Source organism: Sesamum indicum, linkage group LG8 (assembly GCF_000512975.1).
Source record: "Sesamum indicum cultivar Zhongzhi No. 13 linkage group LG8, S_indicum_v1.0, whole genome shotgun sequence".
NCBI classification, from domain to species: Eukaryota; Viridiplantae; Streptophyta; class Magnoliopsida; order Lamiales; family Pedaliaceae; genus Sesamum; species Sesamum indicum.
In genome coordinates, this window is record NC_026152.1 from 17,280,848 (window position 1) to 17,293,435 (window position 12,588).

Genomic DNA, 12,588 nt, shown 5'->3' on the forward strand with positions numbered 1-12,588 from the left:
ATACTAGATGATTGGAAGTAAATTTGACGAGATGATGAACATGTAAAAAGAGATGGTGCAAAACTGTTTTTCCGTTATGGTTGCTTTTATTCTTATGAACTTTATACAAGTTTCTCGTATCATAACTAGTTAGAACACTGGAGAGCAACGAGCACAGAGTTAAATAGAGAATGGAAAAGTGTCGACCCACTTGAAATGTGTTCTCAGACACTGTTCTAAAATTTCAAAGTGTAAATAATCATTTAGGTAGGCTCCATATTTTGGAATCTCAAAACTCGAAGACCTGGGAACAACATTCACTCGACAGATCAAATTCTGTGAAATAATACCATGCACCACATCTAAAACATTTGGAGTCCATTACAAAGTCATCATGCTAGTAATATACTCTAAATCTTACAAGCTCTTGAATGCAGATCTCATGAGATGTAAGCCTACACTCTCAATATCATCAACAGAAAAGTAAAGTTCAAGTTAGTGCTCATATGTCTGAATCTACATTTTTGTAAACCTACCATCGCTCAAGCAACAGCACGAATGCAGTGCCTGATTCTCCTGTATGGGGAAAGCAAAAGCAGAGCAACTACTTCATAAATGAAGAAATAGCGGAATGAAGGGAACTCCTCCGTTTGGAAACCCTGTTGTGATCAACCAAAGAATGAGGTCCATTCCAGAAAGAGCTGGAATTGTCGGTAAAGAGGGTCCCGTATAACTCCAAAAGCATTGGATTCTCCAGATAATGGAGATTCTCCAACATTTTAGCTCTCTGATTCTTGTCCAATAACTCCTGCATTTAGTCAGTAAGAACAAAGTCAGGAATTGAAAAGGACTATTTAACAAAGAGATTGCCCAAGATAAAGTAACATCATCTCTAACAAGAACACAGATTACCAAGTAAAGAAGAAAACATCAAACGCAAAAGGGGGGGGGGGGGGGGGGAGAGAGAGAAGAGGAGGAGGAGGAGTGGGAAGGGGGAGGGAGTAGATGTACAAGGAAAAACAGAAACAATTACAAAACCAGAGAACAAGAAGCAAATAAAACGAAAAAGTAAGATAAATTCTCTTTGACTCCACCAAGAAGCCCAATTTTTGCTAGACTTAATAGGTACAGCATCTCATTAGAATTTCAAGGAGAAGCATACTTCTGAACTTCTCCTTAATAGAGAAAAGCACTTCATATTTAGAAAGTTCCACTGACGACAAGATTAAAAGGAGTAAGAAAGCATTAGTAGTCCATGAGGTTAATAATAGATTAGGTCAAAGACTTTTGCTACCTTCGACCTCTGTTGGTCACCTGCAGCACTTCCATCCTCGTTCTGCTTAGACAATTCTTTCTGAGTCTCATTTGATATGCTGCCACCTGAGCCAATACGTGGTGTCTGATAATGTAGACCATTCTCATCTCCAGATCTATGACTTAACTGAAAATCCTGAGAACCCTCATGTGTTCCTGCAAGTTTAACATCATCCCCATTCTGCTGAGCATAGAAATTTCTGATATGTCCCAATTTCATCTCTTGGCCTTTCCGTTCAATATCAGTATCTGCTTCTGGGGAGTTCTCTATATTTGAGGAAGCATACTCACCAAAGGGACTTTCGCCGTGCGCAATCCCCTTCAACAATTTGAAAAGAAGAAGATTATTGGCAATGAAAAGAAAACAAACAGGTAAAACATGAGTGTTTAAGATTTCTCTCCCCAGAGAACCTTAACCAGCATCTTCAAGTGGGCTGCCACATGGGTGGGCAGATTTTGCAGAAGCAGGATTGAACGTCAGAATGACCATGTCTTAATCCAACCTTCAATCCATAAGGAAAGAAAAAGAACAATCCTCTCATGTGTATTTGAATAGAAGTAAGCAAACAACCCCAAGTATAATAAGGCTGTTATAATTTGAAACAGACTTTGAACCCAGCCAATAATCTATCTTCATTCTTTCTTCTGTGTCCGACTCCCTTCTTCCCAAATAATATAAAAACACACCATACATTGTCCGTGTTTAAGATGTTTAGTTATCAGTTTCAGCATACTCTCTCGCTCTTCCCACCTACTTTTCTTTGCATGACTATCAATGGGTGAGTGTGTCATGAAAAGAAAACTACTCTCAGTACATATTAAAGATTGAAGCTGCAGGCGTTTGAAATAAGACACTTAAAAACCAATGGCACAGGAGAAACTAATACTTCTGAGTCCTAAGGAGAGACACATCTTTGAGTTCTGATGACTAAAGAGCACCTAATAGAAGATAGGAACCAAAATCAGATAGAAAATACCTCTGGCTTAATATCTTCACCCTGCGAGTCTTCACTACCTTCAGTTTGTCCTCCCAGCATACGAGCAATCTCTTCTCGCTCTTGCCTGCGCCGCATCATTACACATATAGCACATTGGCAACCTTCCTTGTGCTTCTTAAGTCTGTAAAGAAAATGTAGAGAAATTAAGAAAAGAGCAACATTTATGATGACCATGATGCATGTAATCCAGTTGCAACTTCATGTTCAGAAAAAATAAAAATAATAAACCCATCAACAAAATTGAAGTTAGCAAAAGGAAGAATAAACCAACAATCTCTACTATGACTGGATCAAACAAAGGAAATGTGGAAGAATAAGACAGGAAGGAATTAAGACAGCAACCAAGGATTCAAGGGAGGAGAACTGCTAGAAGAAAAAATTAAAGATTCAGCAAAAAGGAGTTCTTTAGCTAAGCCCTCCTGTCCATCTACAAGCTAGCCACTCTATCATGGTTCTATTTATCTTTCATCTGATATCCACAGCTAAATTAGTAATGATATTTCCAAGAACAATAGTTTCTTCGCTCATAAATAAATTTCTGAGTTTTCAAATATTTTCTAATTTTGCCTTATGAAATGCAGAAAATAAACAGGGATAAAAAAATGATCTACTGCTTCTTGCAACATCATACCCGTGGAACTTTTTGCCTGAAAGCATCAAAGCACCACCATTCACTGGTGTGTTCCCTTCACTCGAAGGGGTAAGCTCTGCTACTGGATTGCCTTCCAGACCTACAGAACAAGAAATGTCTAGTAAATAACAGAAAAAAGAGTATTTCAAGGAACAGAGGAAATTTTCAAAAACGGAATTGTTAAAACTTTTCATCCCCATAGAAATTGTCCAAAATTGTACTATATAACTTACTATTTTGTACAACAAACAACTGCTACTCCAGATGGATGGTGGTGAATTGACACCCTTGATAGAATATTGTTACAAGGGATAGCCATCAATCCCTTCCTCAGACAATCATGGAGCTAACTTGACTAGACATGGAGTTTTAGATTAGTTGGAAAAACTTACGTTTTCTGGACTTCTGCACCATCGCCTTTAAAAGAAGAGGTGGGGGCCTAGTTTCATATTGTTACTTTAATTGAGATGATTGATTTGGACCAAAAGATCTACTTGGATTTCATCTTAACTTTCAGATTTTATTTAAGTTTGATAACATACAATGTTTTAGAAATAATAATGGTCGAAAATTGGTAGGTATACTATTACATACACTAGTATGTTGTGCCAGCTAGCCCAACTGATCGGTTAAATAAAAGCAAATTCGAGTCAGTAGGGTCAGAAGGAACTTCAGATGAAGCAGTAAAATGGGGATAGGGATGAATATCCATAGTTAGATTTTGAAGTTAACAACCAAGCAAGAAATTTTAGAGTTTACTAACTTGACTCGAGCTGGACAACAAGAAAAGAAGACAAAATTGACCATGAAAATATCCACCCACATGAAGCTCATTGTGAAGATGTACAAGTGAGCAATATTGTGAACAAGTATAGAGTATAGACCTTTCATGATTCAATGTTTGAAGTTTTAAGTTCTTTAGGTTTGAAAGGCCCAAGTTAAGACATAAATTTTACATTAATTCAACCTGAATAGGCATCATGGATGAAAGTTTACTTTTAGACATCAAGAGCACAATCTTTCAAATTCTTGTAAGAAGAGAATTGTAAATCCAACTGATAACGTAAAAGAGTTTGAGCCAAGTGCATCATCCAAACCCAGAGAACGAAGATGAAAAGCATAAATAGAAATATTACCACTAGTTTCCTGGGGTTGATCATTGAATAAACCAGCTGTTGTCCAATACTTGGTGAAGTTTTTCTTCACCCGCTTCATAAGCTCCACAATATAATCACCTTTATTATTGTACCTGTAACAGTTATCCCATATATACTGCACATCTTTGAAAACGTCCTCTGAGTTCTTGTACTTCACACCTTTTTCAAGGTTACTGCATATTGTACCGAAATCCATAGGTGTATCGATGACATCAAAGTAGTCCTGTTTTCATTCCACACAAGCTTATCAATAAAAAACTATTTGGTTATAATACAAGAAGACAATGCCTCGGATCAAGAGCTAAAATCACTTCAAAATCGAGGGCCCTAATGTAGTGAGCTATGCTTAGGCATATCACAATGGTTACCAGCATAAGAATCAGAAGTAAGAGCAAAATAGATTTGTATCTTCAGAGTGTTATGTTCCTCCAATCAAGTGTTGACGGAAAGCAACAATGATAATCATCATATGTTAGGACAAAAAGCTTGATTTTCTATTTTTCTGGAAGGATATGAGTAGTAGGAAGAACCTAAATATTCACACAAGTAAAAGAAGATAGTAGTAAATTATTCACCACATGGTAATCACAGAGCCATGTAAAAACTACGACCTCCCCTCCCCTTCCTCCAATTCCCTCTCACTGGTGAAGTCATACTTAAGAACCATAATACAAAACCTACTGGGCTTCCAACCACACCAACAGAAATGCATAAAAAAGCTCTGCTTACCGGTATTCCAAGAGCAACGGGATTGACGGGGACATTGAAGGGCTCCGCTGCATCCATCTTCATAACCTTTCTTATTACCTAGGAGAAGAACAAGTGAAGGAAGTTAATGTAAGGAAAGTTATTGTAAGAAAAGTTATCATATTTCCCGTATATATTAATTAACTTCATGTACTAGCAGTGTTACCTCTAATGAAGCTTTCAGTTCTTGTTCGTTGTATCTTGACTCCTGATGATGCGATTCAGCATCTTTCTTCTCTGTCGTATCTGTCTTGACCGGCTCAGTATTGCTACATGGGCTCATACTTGAAGAACCTAATCCCCTAGATGGTTTAATCTTTATACCCATAGACTTTTTCAATGTATTCCCAGAAACTCCTCCATTAGTCTCAGATAAAGAGTTGGCACTATCCTCCATTTTCTCGCTAGGACCTCCCTGCTTTTCAGAACCCACTTGCTGGCTGCTCTTATCAGTATCACTTTGAGTTGGAGCATCTGAAGAAGTGTGTTGAGATTCCAAATTTTTTGAGGTCTTGATTTTCACTTTTACCCGTGTATATACTGCTCTACCAAAAGTGCTATTAATTGGTCGTCCTACAGAATTAACATTAGCAAGTACTTCTGGTTGACTAGTTCCAGATGGGGATGGCGTTGCCTCAGTCTCCGCATCCATTCCAGAGTCAATTTCTTCATTGTCAAACTCATCCACACCAGAGTTTTCTTCTGTATTTAAACTAACAACATTTGATGCCACCTCATTTGTGCTAACCAACTTTGGTTTCTTGGCTCTTCCTTTCTTGTTTCCACGCTTTCGCTTCATCTAATCTCACAATCACTTGTCTTTTCTTGGTAAGCTCCCCAGTGGAGACCCAAGCACAACTAGGAAAAACTCTAATTTACTTGATCCGGTAAGATATTTTCAGCCTATGCAACATCATAGGCAAATGATGAAAAAGGGCATTAACAAATTTCTGCATAAAACTAAATAAATCTGCAATAATGTAAGATACTATGTGCAGAACCTTAAAACATTGGCTTTAATAATTAGTGCAATAATAACTTTCTTCTAGCTTCATTTGAAAGAAAGGATGCATTCAGATCTGGATGTCATGATTTGCTAATTGGATCAATTTTTCTATAAATATAAGGCATAAAAAGAATGGAATCTCGAAATTATCTTCTGCCTTCTGGTTGAGGAGGAACAAAATCAGAATTTCACAAAGGTGTGATAGTTTACAGTCTGAGGCAAGCGCCAGAATATGACTTTCAAACACAGATCTTACAGTTGATCCAAGAGAATTTCATTTCAGCCTCACAACTACAACTTCATTTAGACCTCAAAAGACTTACAGGAGAATCCAATAGACACAGATGTTACGTTTACATAATCATGGTATCCTTTCTCTTCCACTGCCAGAATTCCATGTGACAACAAATCAAATGTAACATTAACTACTTATATTGGTTACCCACAGATTAATTAGAAACTCTCAAGGCCTATTCTTAAAAGTAAAAGAAAACAATTTTTCTGCAAGTTTAGCAACTATTGATTCTTATCAGAAGCCTTAATTTGTAAATGAGAACAAATTTTCATGAATTATCAGTTCAGAAAGAAAACAAAAAACAAAAAACAATTCTTCAAGAATTGACGAAGATTCTCCTTTTACTAGTATAATGTTCACTCTGCAGCAATGTAACATAATAGAATTAAAATGATAAAGTTGTCCTAGCCACACTATTCTAGTTAATAGTATTACCATGTTGTTACAATGTAATCCCAAATATTTCTCGTAACTTAGTAATTCCCACTCGAAATGAATAATTACAGATCACCATGGACACAAAATATAGGTTCAAACTTTGCTGTTTTCAATCCCACCAAAAATATCCCGAAATTCATCCAATTACCACGGATGAAAGGGATCTCCGGATCGTCCCATCATAAACAATTCCCCAGAAACAACCCAAGAAAAAGTTGAGCTTCACAAATTTCCGAATCAAAAACCCCCACAACATCCACATGAACAAACCCCAAACCCCACCAATCAGAAACCCTAAAAGAACAACACCCATTGTCACATAATTAACAGGAACTGCACCACGGGCTCGTTTCACACAAAAATTCACAGAAACACGCGTGGAAAACAACAAAAACAATTTAAAAATCGAAACAAAGAAGGATTCTGGAAGGGCATTCATGCAAGAACTACGGTGGCATCCAAACCGAACAGCTTCCACCATTAACAAGAAGATAAAGAGAGAGGGGGAAACCAGAGAACACAGAAACAACAAGTGTCAGTGTATGTGATGTGTACGTATGTATGTATGTATGTATAGATACATACCTCTTTCGAATATTTATTTATATCCGATTTTTCCAAAGTAAAAACATTAATCTGATTGAATTTGCGCTTAAACAGTAAGAGCTTCTGCTTTTTATTATCTTCTTTTCTGTGGAGCCGCTATTTTTGCTATTTCCACTCTCTTGAGAGCTTTTCTGGACGAAAAAGCCCTTAGCAGAGACACATATCATCATGACTAGGGACAAAAAAGGAAATTCATTCTTCCTCCCTTCCCTTCCCTTCGAAATACAAAAATTAAAGTGAAAGGTATTAGATATAATTAAATAAATAACACAAACGATTAAATAAAATATATTCTTATTAATAAGTTAGTAAATACCTTTTCATAATTATATTAGTGCAAATATTTAAATATCTGTACTTTTGCATTTTCGTCAGTATATATGAATAAAACTATTATCTTTCAACACTCTTTTGGTCATAATTAAGAAAATAGGACAGATCAAAAAAAAATTGAAGACACCGTAAGAATGTTATTCAAATATAAAAGAACTGTGCTGTGATTTCTGATATTGATCTTCAACTTAGTCAAAAAAGATATTACATAATTGAAGATATTATATATATATATATATATATATACAGTTTTCAAATTTGGAGGCAGAAGTTATTTTTTATTTGAATGGTCATGAGATATAAATGTGTGTATCCCTTTTTAAACTCATGCAACCCAACACACAGATAAACACCCCAAAATTCAAATACGAGACTTCCTATAAAATATATATAAAAAAAAATTGTACTCGAACCATTAGATCGTACCTATGGAACGTGGGTTATTCTCTACTTGTTGGAAAAGAGATCCAAATACTATATAGTAATTTGTTTTTGAGTAAGTTATTATGTAATGTGTATTCTAATTATAATAAGACATTTATTTATTTGTGAAAATTTTCTTTCTATAGTTAAGTCACAAGTAACAAGTGATAAAAATAATTAGTAGTTATCTGATGTAGTTAATTTGAAATAAGTCCCATGTTTAAACAATATAATACAGCAATGGAGTTGAGCATGAAGGTGGCCTCAGACAAGACAACATATGTTTGATGTTTATGTTATTATTATATGTGTTTTTCATTAAGTATTAATGAAGGGCATTTCTTGTTTATTTCCCTTTTTCAGCAGATATTTTAATTATCACACACATTTAATAATAGGTTATAGAAATAGCACTAGCATGCATACTTGACTCAAAAGTCCAAAATATATAGAGTGCTAATACAACCATGGTTCAAAGCATATTTATAAATATATATATATGTGAACTTGACGTTCTATAACAAAAGTCAATCCACAAGATCTGACGTTTAGTTCAAACTGCCGCAGCCTGTGGACAACAATAACAAAAATTAGGAGTAGATTTTGGTATGAAATTCAATGAAGGGATAAAGTGTATTACTAAGGGCATTATACCCATAAATGAGGAGCTTGACAAGTTATCCCTCGAGTTGTTTTAGAAACAAATAATCATCATCTTGAACTATATAAAACATTTTACCTTGATGGATGTTGCCCGTATTCTAGATTTTTCGTTTGCTCCAACGTGTCTGCATTTCATTAGCCGAGTTCATAATAAGATAAAATGTTTGATGGCGATGAATAAATAATGTAACTTCAAATTAAGGGGGTGATTCTTGTAAGGTCGCTAAACAATCTCAACCATGCATCTGATTGTGTTCATGTCTAATCCATCATATATTTAGTGGTTCTGATTGTTAGCAACTCAAGGTCCTGGGGCATCTAAGAGGCACTCAATCAAAGGGAAGATAGTGCTGACCTGACGCATTGAGGCTCCACGTGTAGTTGGCCTGGTGTCTACTGCCTGAGCCGCTGGGTGGTCGGAAGCACTGGAAGTATTAGCAACCTGTCATAAAGAAAAAAATATACCACTTCTTCACCTTTCATGCAGTGAATAAAAATAGAAGGCCTGGTAAAGGTAAAATCTGAGACCTGCTCTTTTAAGGAACCTACCATATCAGGGACATTCCTATCAGGTGTATTTTTATGCATGGAAGACACCATTGACACTAATGCTGCCATCTGAGAGACCATCTGCGTACAAGTTTTCTCCATGACTGCCATTTTCTCTTTGAGGTCTCGTATTTCAGCATTAGCATCTGATTCTGACACCATTCTGGTGGATTCCGAACAAGCTGGTTTTGGGCTTCCAAGGTCAGGAGGGTAGGAGGGGCCTAATTCAATGCCTAACTCAATACAACGGGTACGGCCTCTTTTATCTGAACCAATGATTTGTGATAAGACGTCTCCTTGCTTATTGCTGTCCTGTGGGGTATCCTGGCCATTTACCCGATACTGGAGTTTCTTCTATCAAAATAAAATTAAAAAAATGAAAGTGCTTTTAAAGATTAGACAACCCCACATTTAACTGTAAGCTTAGAAGAGAGAATAAACTGAAGGTGAATGAAATAAAAAAAATTTCAAATCCAAATCATACAATCACTTCTGAAGATGCTTCATTCACAGGCTTCCCATCCTTGCGTGTGCGTGTCAATATGAATAGTTCTGCTCGTGATAGTTCCTTCCCGTCAGGCCTATTTCGCTGTACTCAACAGATTCAGACATAGTAAGCTCATACAGATAGCTTGTACCTGAAGCCTCAGAAACCATGAAAATTACCTGCTCCTCACGTATGCGTGCAAAACTCTTGCGGCCTGATGCATGGATATACTTTGCCTTCATACGATTGGCCCTATTTGTAGCACTGTTTTTCTGCGGTGTGATAAACTTTATTATCACATTGACCAATCTCAGGTAAAGAAATTCATAACTGAACTGGTACAATTCAAAATCTTATGGTCATAGCCATATATAAAGATATTTTTTTTTCTGGGAGGAAGTGATGTCCTTGGATTTTTTAACTTGAAATGAAGCCATACTAACGAATACCTGAGCTGACTCAGTACTCCATAGTTTAACAAGGGCTGCCCACTGATCTGGAAGGATCCTCTCATCACAATCAGCAAGTCGCGCCTCATCTGTTTGATGAGGGTAGTAATGTGCAGTCTTCAACTTGGATTTCCAATCCTTCCATCTTCGACCAAGGGATTGCAGGACCCAATTCTTACTTGTAGGGTCAATATCAAACCTCAACTTCATCAAATTTGGACATAAATGGAGCGAATTTGTGAGTGCATGACTAGTGCAAAAGAAACCACAAAAAGTATGTGTCAAGTTCTCCACATACCTGAACTTTCTCCCACATATTTTTCTTTTTCTCGGAGGGCACATGCCTCCAGTCAAGATAAGTAAGGGGTAGAAAGTGCCCATTCCGTGCTAGGGTACCCAGGAAGGAAACTAACTTTTGTGCATGCGGGCCAACTGGCTGCCCTTGTGCATTGGTAGGGATTGGTATGCGATCTCCTCCAAATGCCGTGCCATGAGTGGGTTCCTGACCTCCAGATTTCCTCTGCCACTTTCTATTGTGATCTGTTCAGGATAACAGTTGCTCAAGCATACATAATATGCAACTTCTGAAAGAAAGTACAGATTTCAACAAGAAGTAGCGGTATCTCAAACCTGCAGTGGGAGATAATGGCTGTGATTCGGGGGATATAGTTGGGATTTTGCAGGTATTTTCTTGATGCTGATGTTTCTGGCTGTTCATCATGGATGATGATTGCTCTTGGCACTGTATCTGCGTCTGACCTCGAGTTATCCTTTTGAAGAAATTATTATCTGCTAATGACCACAGCCAAAAACAATATGTGAATGAAACAGGCAAGCTTGAGAAAGAAGAAGTTTCTGCCAACATTAAATGATGGTATCATGGAATAGTGTACCTGCTGTTGAATGCAAATGTTCTGATGGACTTGATTCTGGTTGGTTTTGGCAGGTCTTTTCCACCGGATGGCATGCCATGATGTTAATCATAGATGATGATTGCTCAGGAATGGGGTTTATCTGATTTAGCTCCCGGCAGCTAGTGTCATCAGTAACAGGGGGCCGTGGACATTCAGTAGTATGCTTAGTGCAGTTACCATTTAATATTGTTGGAGGTGGTACTTGCAGATTTCCTACAAAAAGGTCAAGTGAAAGGTCAAATCAAATTATCAGAAAGTGGTGGAGTCAAACCATTTGAAGCAAATAAGGTGGCCAACTTCTGATCGAACTCAAAATATAACTATAAATAACATGCACACATCAATTTGAGCAAACTTAATCTATATACTAGTGCAATTACCATCAGCCACACAGAGGTGGTAAATTTGCTGTTATATTTTACGTTGAATGGAGACTTAAATGACAGGCAAGAAAATAGCAAAAGGAAATAAACTTGGCCTTTTATTGTTGTAGCCTCATCAGTCATCTCACATAACTACAGGGCTTACAGTCTAGTTTCAAGATACAAATGATATAATATAAATGAGCAAAGATCAGTTATAAAAATTTCATGGTTTCAGTAGCTTTTATACATACCAATGCTGAAACAGGAAACGTTATGCTTAAAAAATTCATGGAGGGATCATATGAATAAAGCTATATTATTCTTATTTTCTGTCAAAATAGCATATCACATAGATTACTTAAGGAACAACTTAATGTCAACATCTCAAACATACTTCAATAAAAAAAATCACAAAACACTAGTAATCACAAGCATGTTCAATTATGATAATGAATTTCAAAAGCAAAAGGATTTACATTACTAAATTCATTTGAGCTGTATGGCCTTGTAAGTAGGGAAATCCTTCACAGATTCTGCTGCCATGCTAATGACTTTGCTCTTTTATTAACATGAAGCTTAGCCACAGATTCCCCTTCCAAAACTATTTGCACTATTACCTGATATGGCCATTATAAGTCTCATTGGCTGCTCCTTTCAACCCCACTACCATCTATACCATCATCTCAACAATCAATTTTGTTTTAACTCTTGCCCTTCGATTGGTTCAAGCATTTTAACACTTAGTTTGCTTCGAGGAATTTGATGAGGAAAGAATAAAACTAGGAAAAAGGAAACTACAGTCAAAGTAGTACAAAATCTCAAGTTTGTTCAGTGGTTTAACGAATAAAGGTACTAAGGATAACAGAGGTAATGATTGTGTCGGAGAAGAGGTGGCCAAATAGGCTTTTCCTTTATTTCCCTTATACATTTCTGAGGGAATTGAGTTTCGTCCAATTATGGGCTATATCTTCCCTAAACAAAATCCTGGTGTCAAACAAAGTGTCTTAGCATGCTTCACAATGGCGATGTTATTCTCAATATGTTAGGTTGTTATCCTGCACGTCATCTTTAACATAAATTGTAGGGATAAATTTTACTTTTCATCCTCCAAGTATGTCACTAGTCCACATTTGGTCCCATGGTACACGGCTCATCATATTGACTCCTCAAAGTTTAAAATTTTCATCAAATGTGGTCCTTGCCGTCAACTCCCTGATAGCTTCTAACAGAACAG

The 12,588-nt window shown here is 36.8% G+C and overlaps 2 protein-coding genes across 6 annotated transcripts in view; both read right to left on the minus strand.

Annotated features, from left to right (window-relative positions):
- LOC105169093 lies at positions 307-7,297 on the minus strand. Of its 2 annotated transcripts, XM_011089383.2 has the most exons (8): positions 7,151-7,297; positions 4,993-5,729; positions 4,809-4,886; positions 4,059-4,302; positions 2,923-3,022; positions 2,271-2,412; positions 1,274-1,612; positions 307-787 (listed from the first exon to the last, which is right to left on the minus strand). In XM_011089383.2, the coding sequence occupies exons 2-8, from the start codon at positions 5,623-5,625 to the stop codon at positions 584-586; spliced, it is 1,740 nt and encodes a 579-aa protein (XP_011087685.1). In that variant the 5' UTR covers positions 5,626-5,729; positions 7,151-7,297; the 3' UTR covers positions 307-583. The 2 variants fall into 2 exon arrangements, with proteins under 2 accessions (XP_011087685.1, XP_011087684.1); XM_011089382.2 differs by lacking the exon at positions 7,151-7,297 and having other exon boundaries at positions 4,993-7,117.
- LOC105169094 overlaps positions 8,327-12,588 on the minus strand; it is an 11,620-nt gene continuing 7,358 nt past the window's right edge. For 2 of the 4 annotated variants that reach the window (XM_020696167.1, XM_020696168.1), the window contains exons 8-17: positions 10,969-11,202; positions 10,706-10,867; positions 10,374-10,615; positions 10,076-10,279; positions 9,806-9,898; positions 9,624-9,728; positions 9,140-9,493; positions 8,946-9,032; positions 8,667-8,715; positions 8,327-8,495 (exon numbers count right to left, since the gene is read on the minus strand). In XM_020696167.1, coding sequence (XP_020551826.1) covers positions 8,689-8,715; positions 8,946-9,032; positions 9,140-9,493; positions 9,624-9,728; positions 9,806-9,898; positions 10,076-10,279; positions 10,374-10,615; positions 10,706-10,867; positions 10,969-11,202 — 1,508 coding nt within the window. In that variant the 3' untranslated portion in view covers positions 8,327-8,495; positions 8,667-8,688. The remainder of the gene's footprint in view (positions 8,496-8,666; positions 8,716-8,945; positions 9,033-9,139; positions 9,494-9,623; positions 9,729-9,805; positions 9,899-10,075; positions 10,280-10,373; positions 10,616-10,705; positions 10,868-10,968; positions 11,203-12,588) is intronic. The other 2 variants (XM_011089384.2, XM_020696169.1) reach the window with 2 other exon arrangements.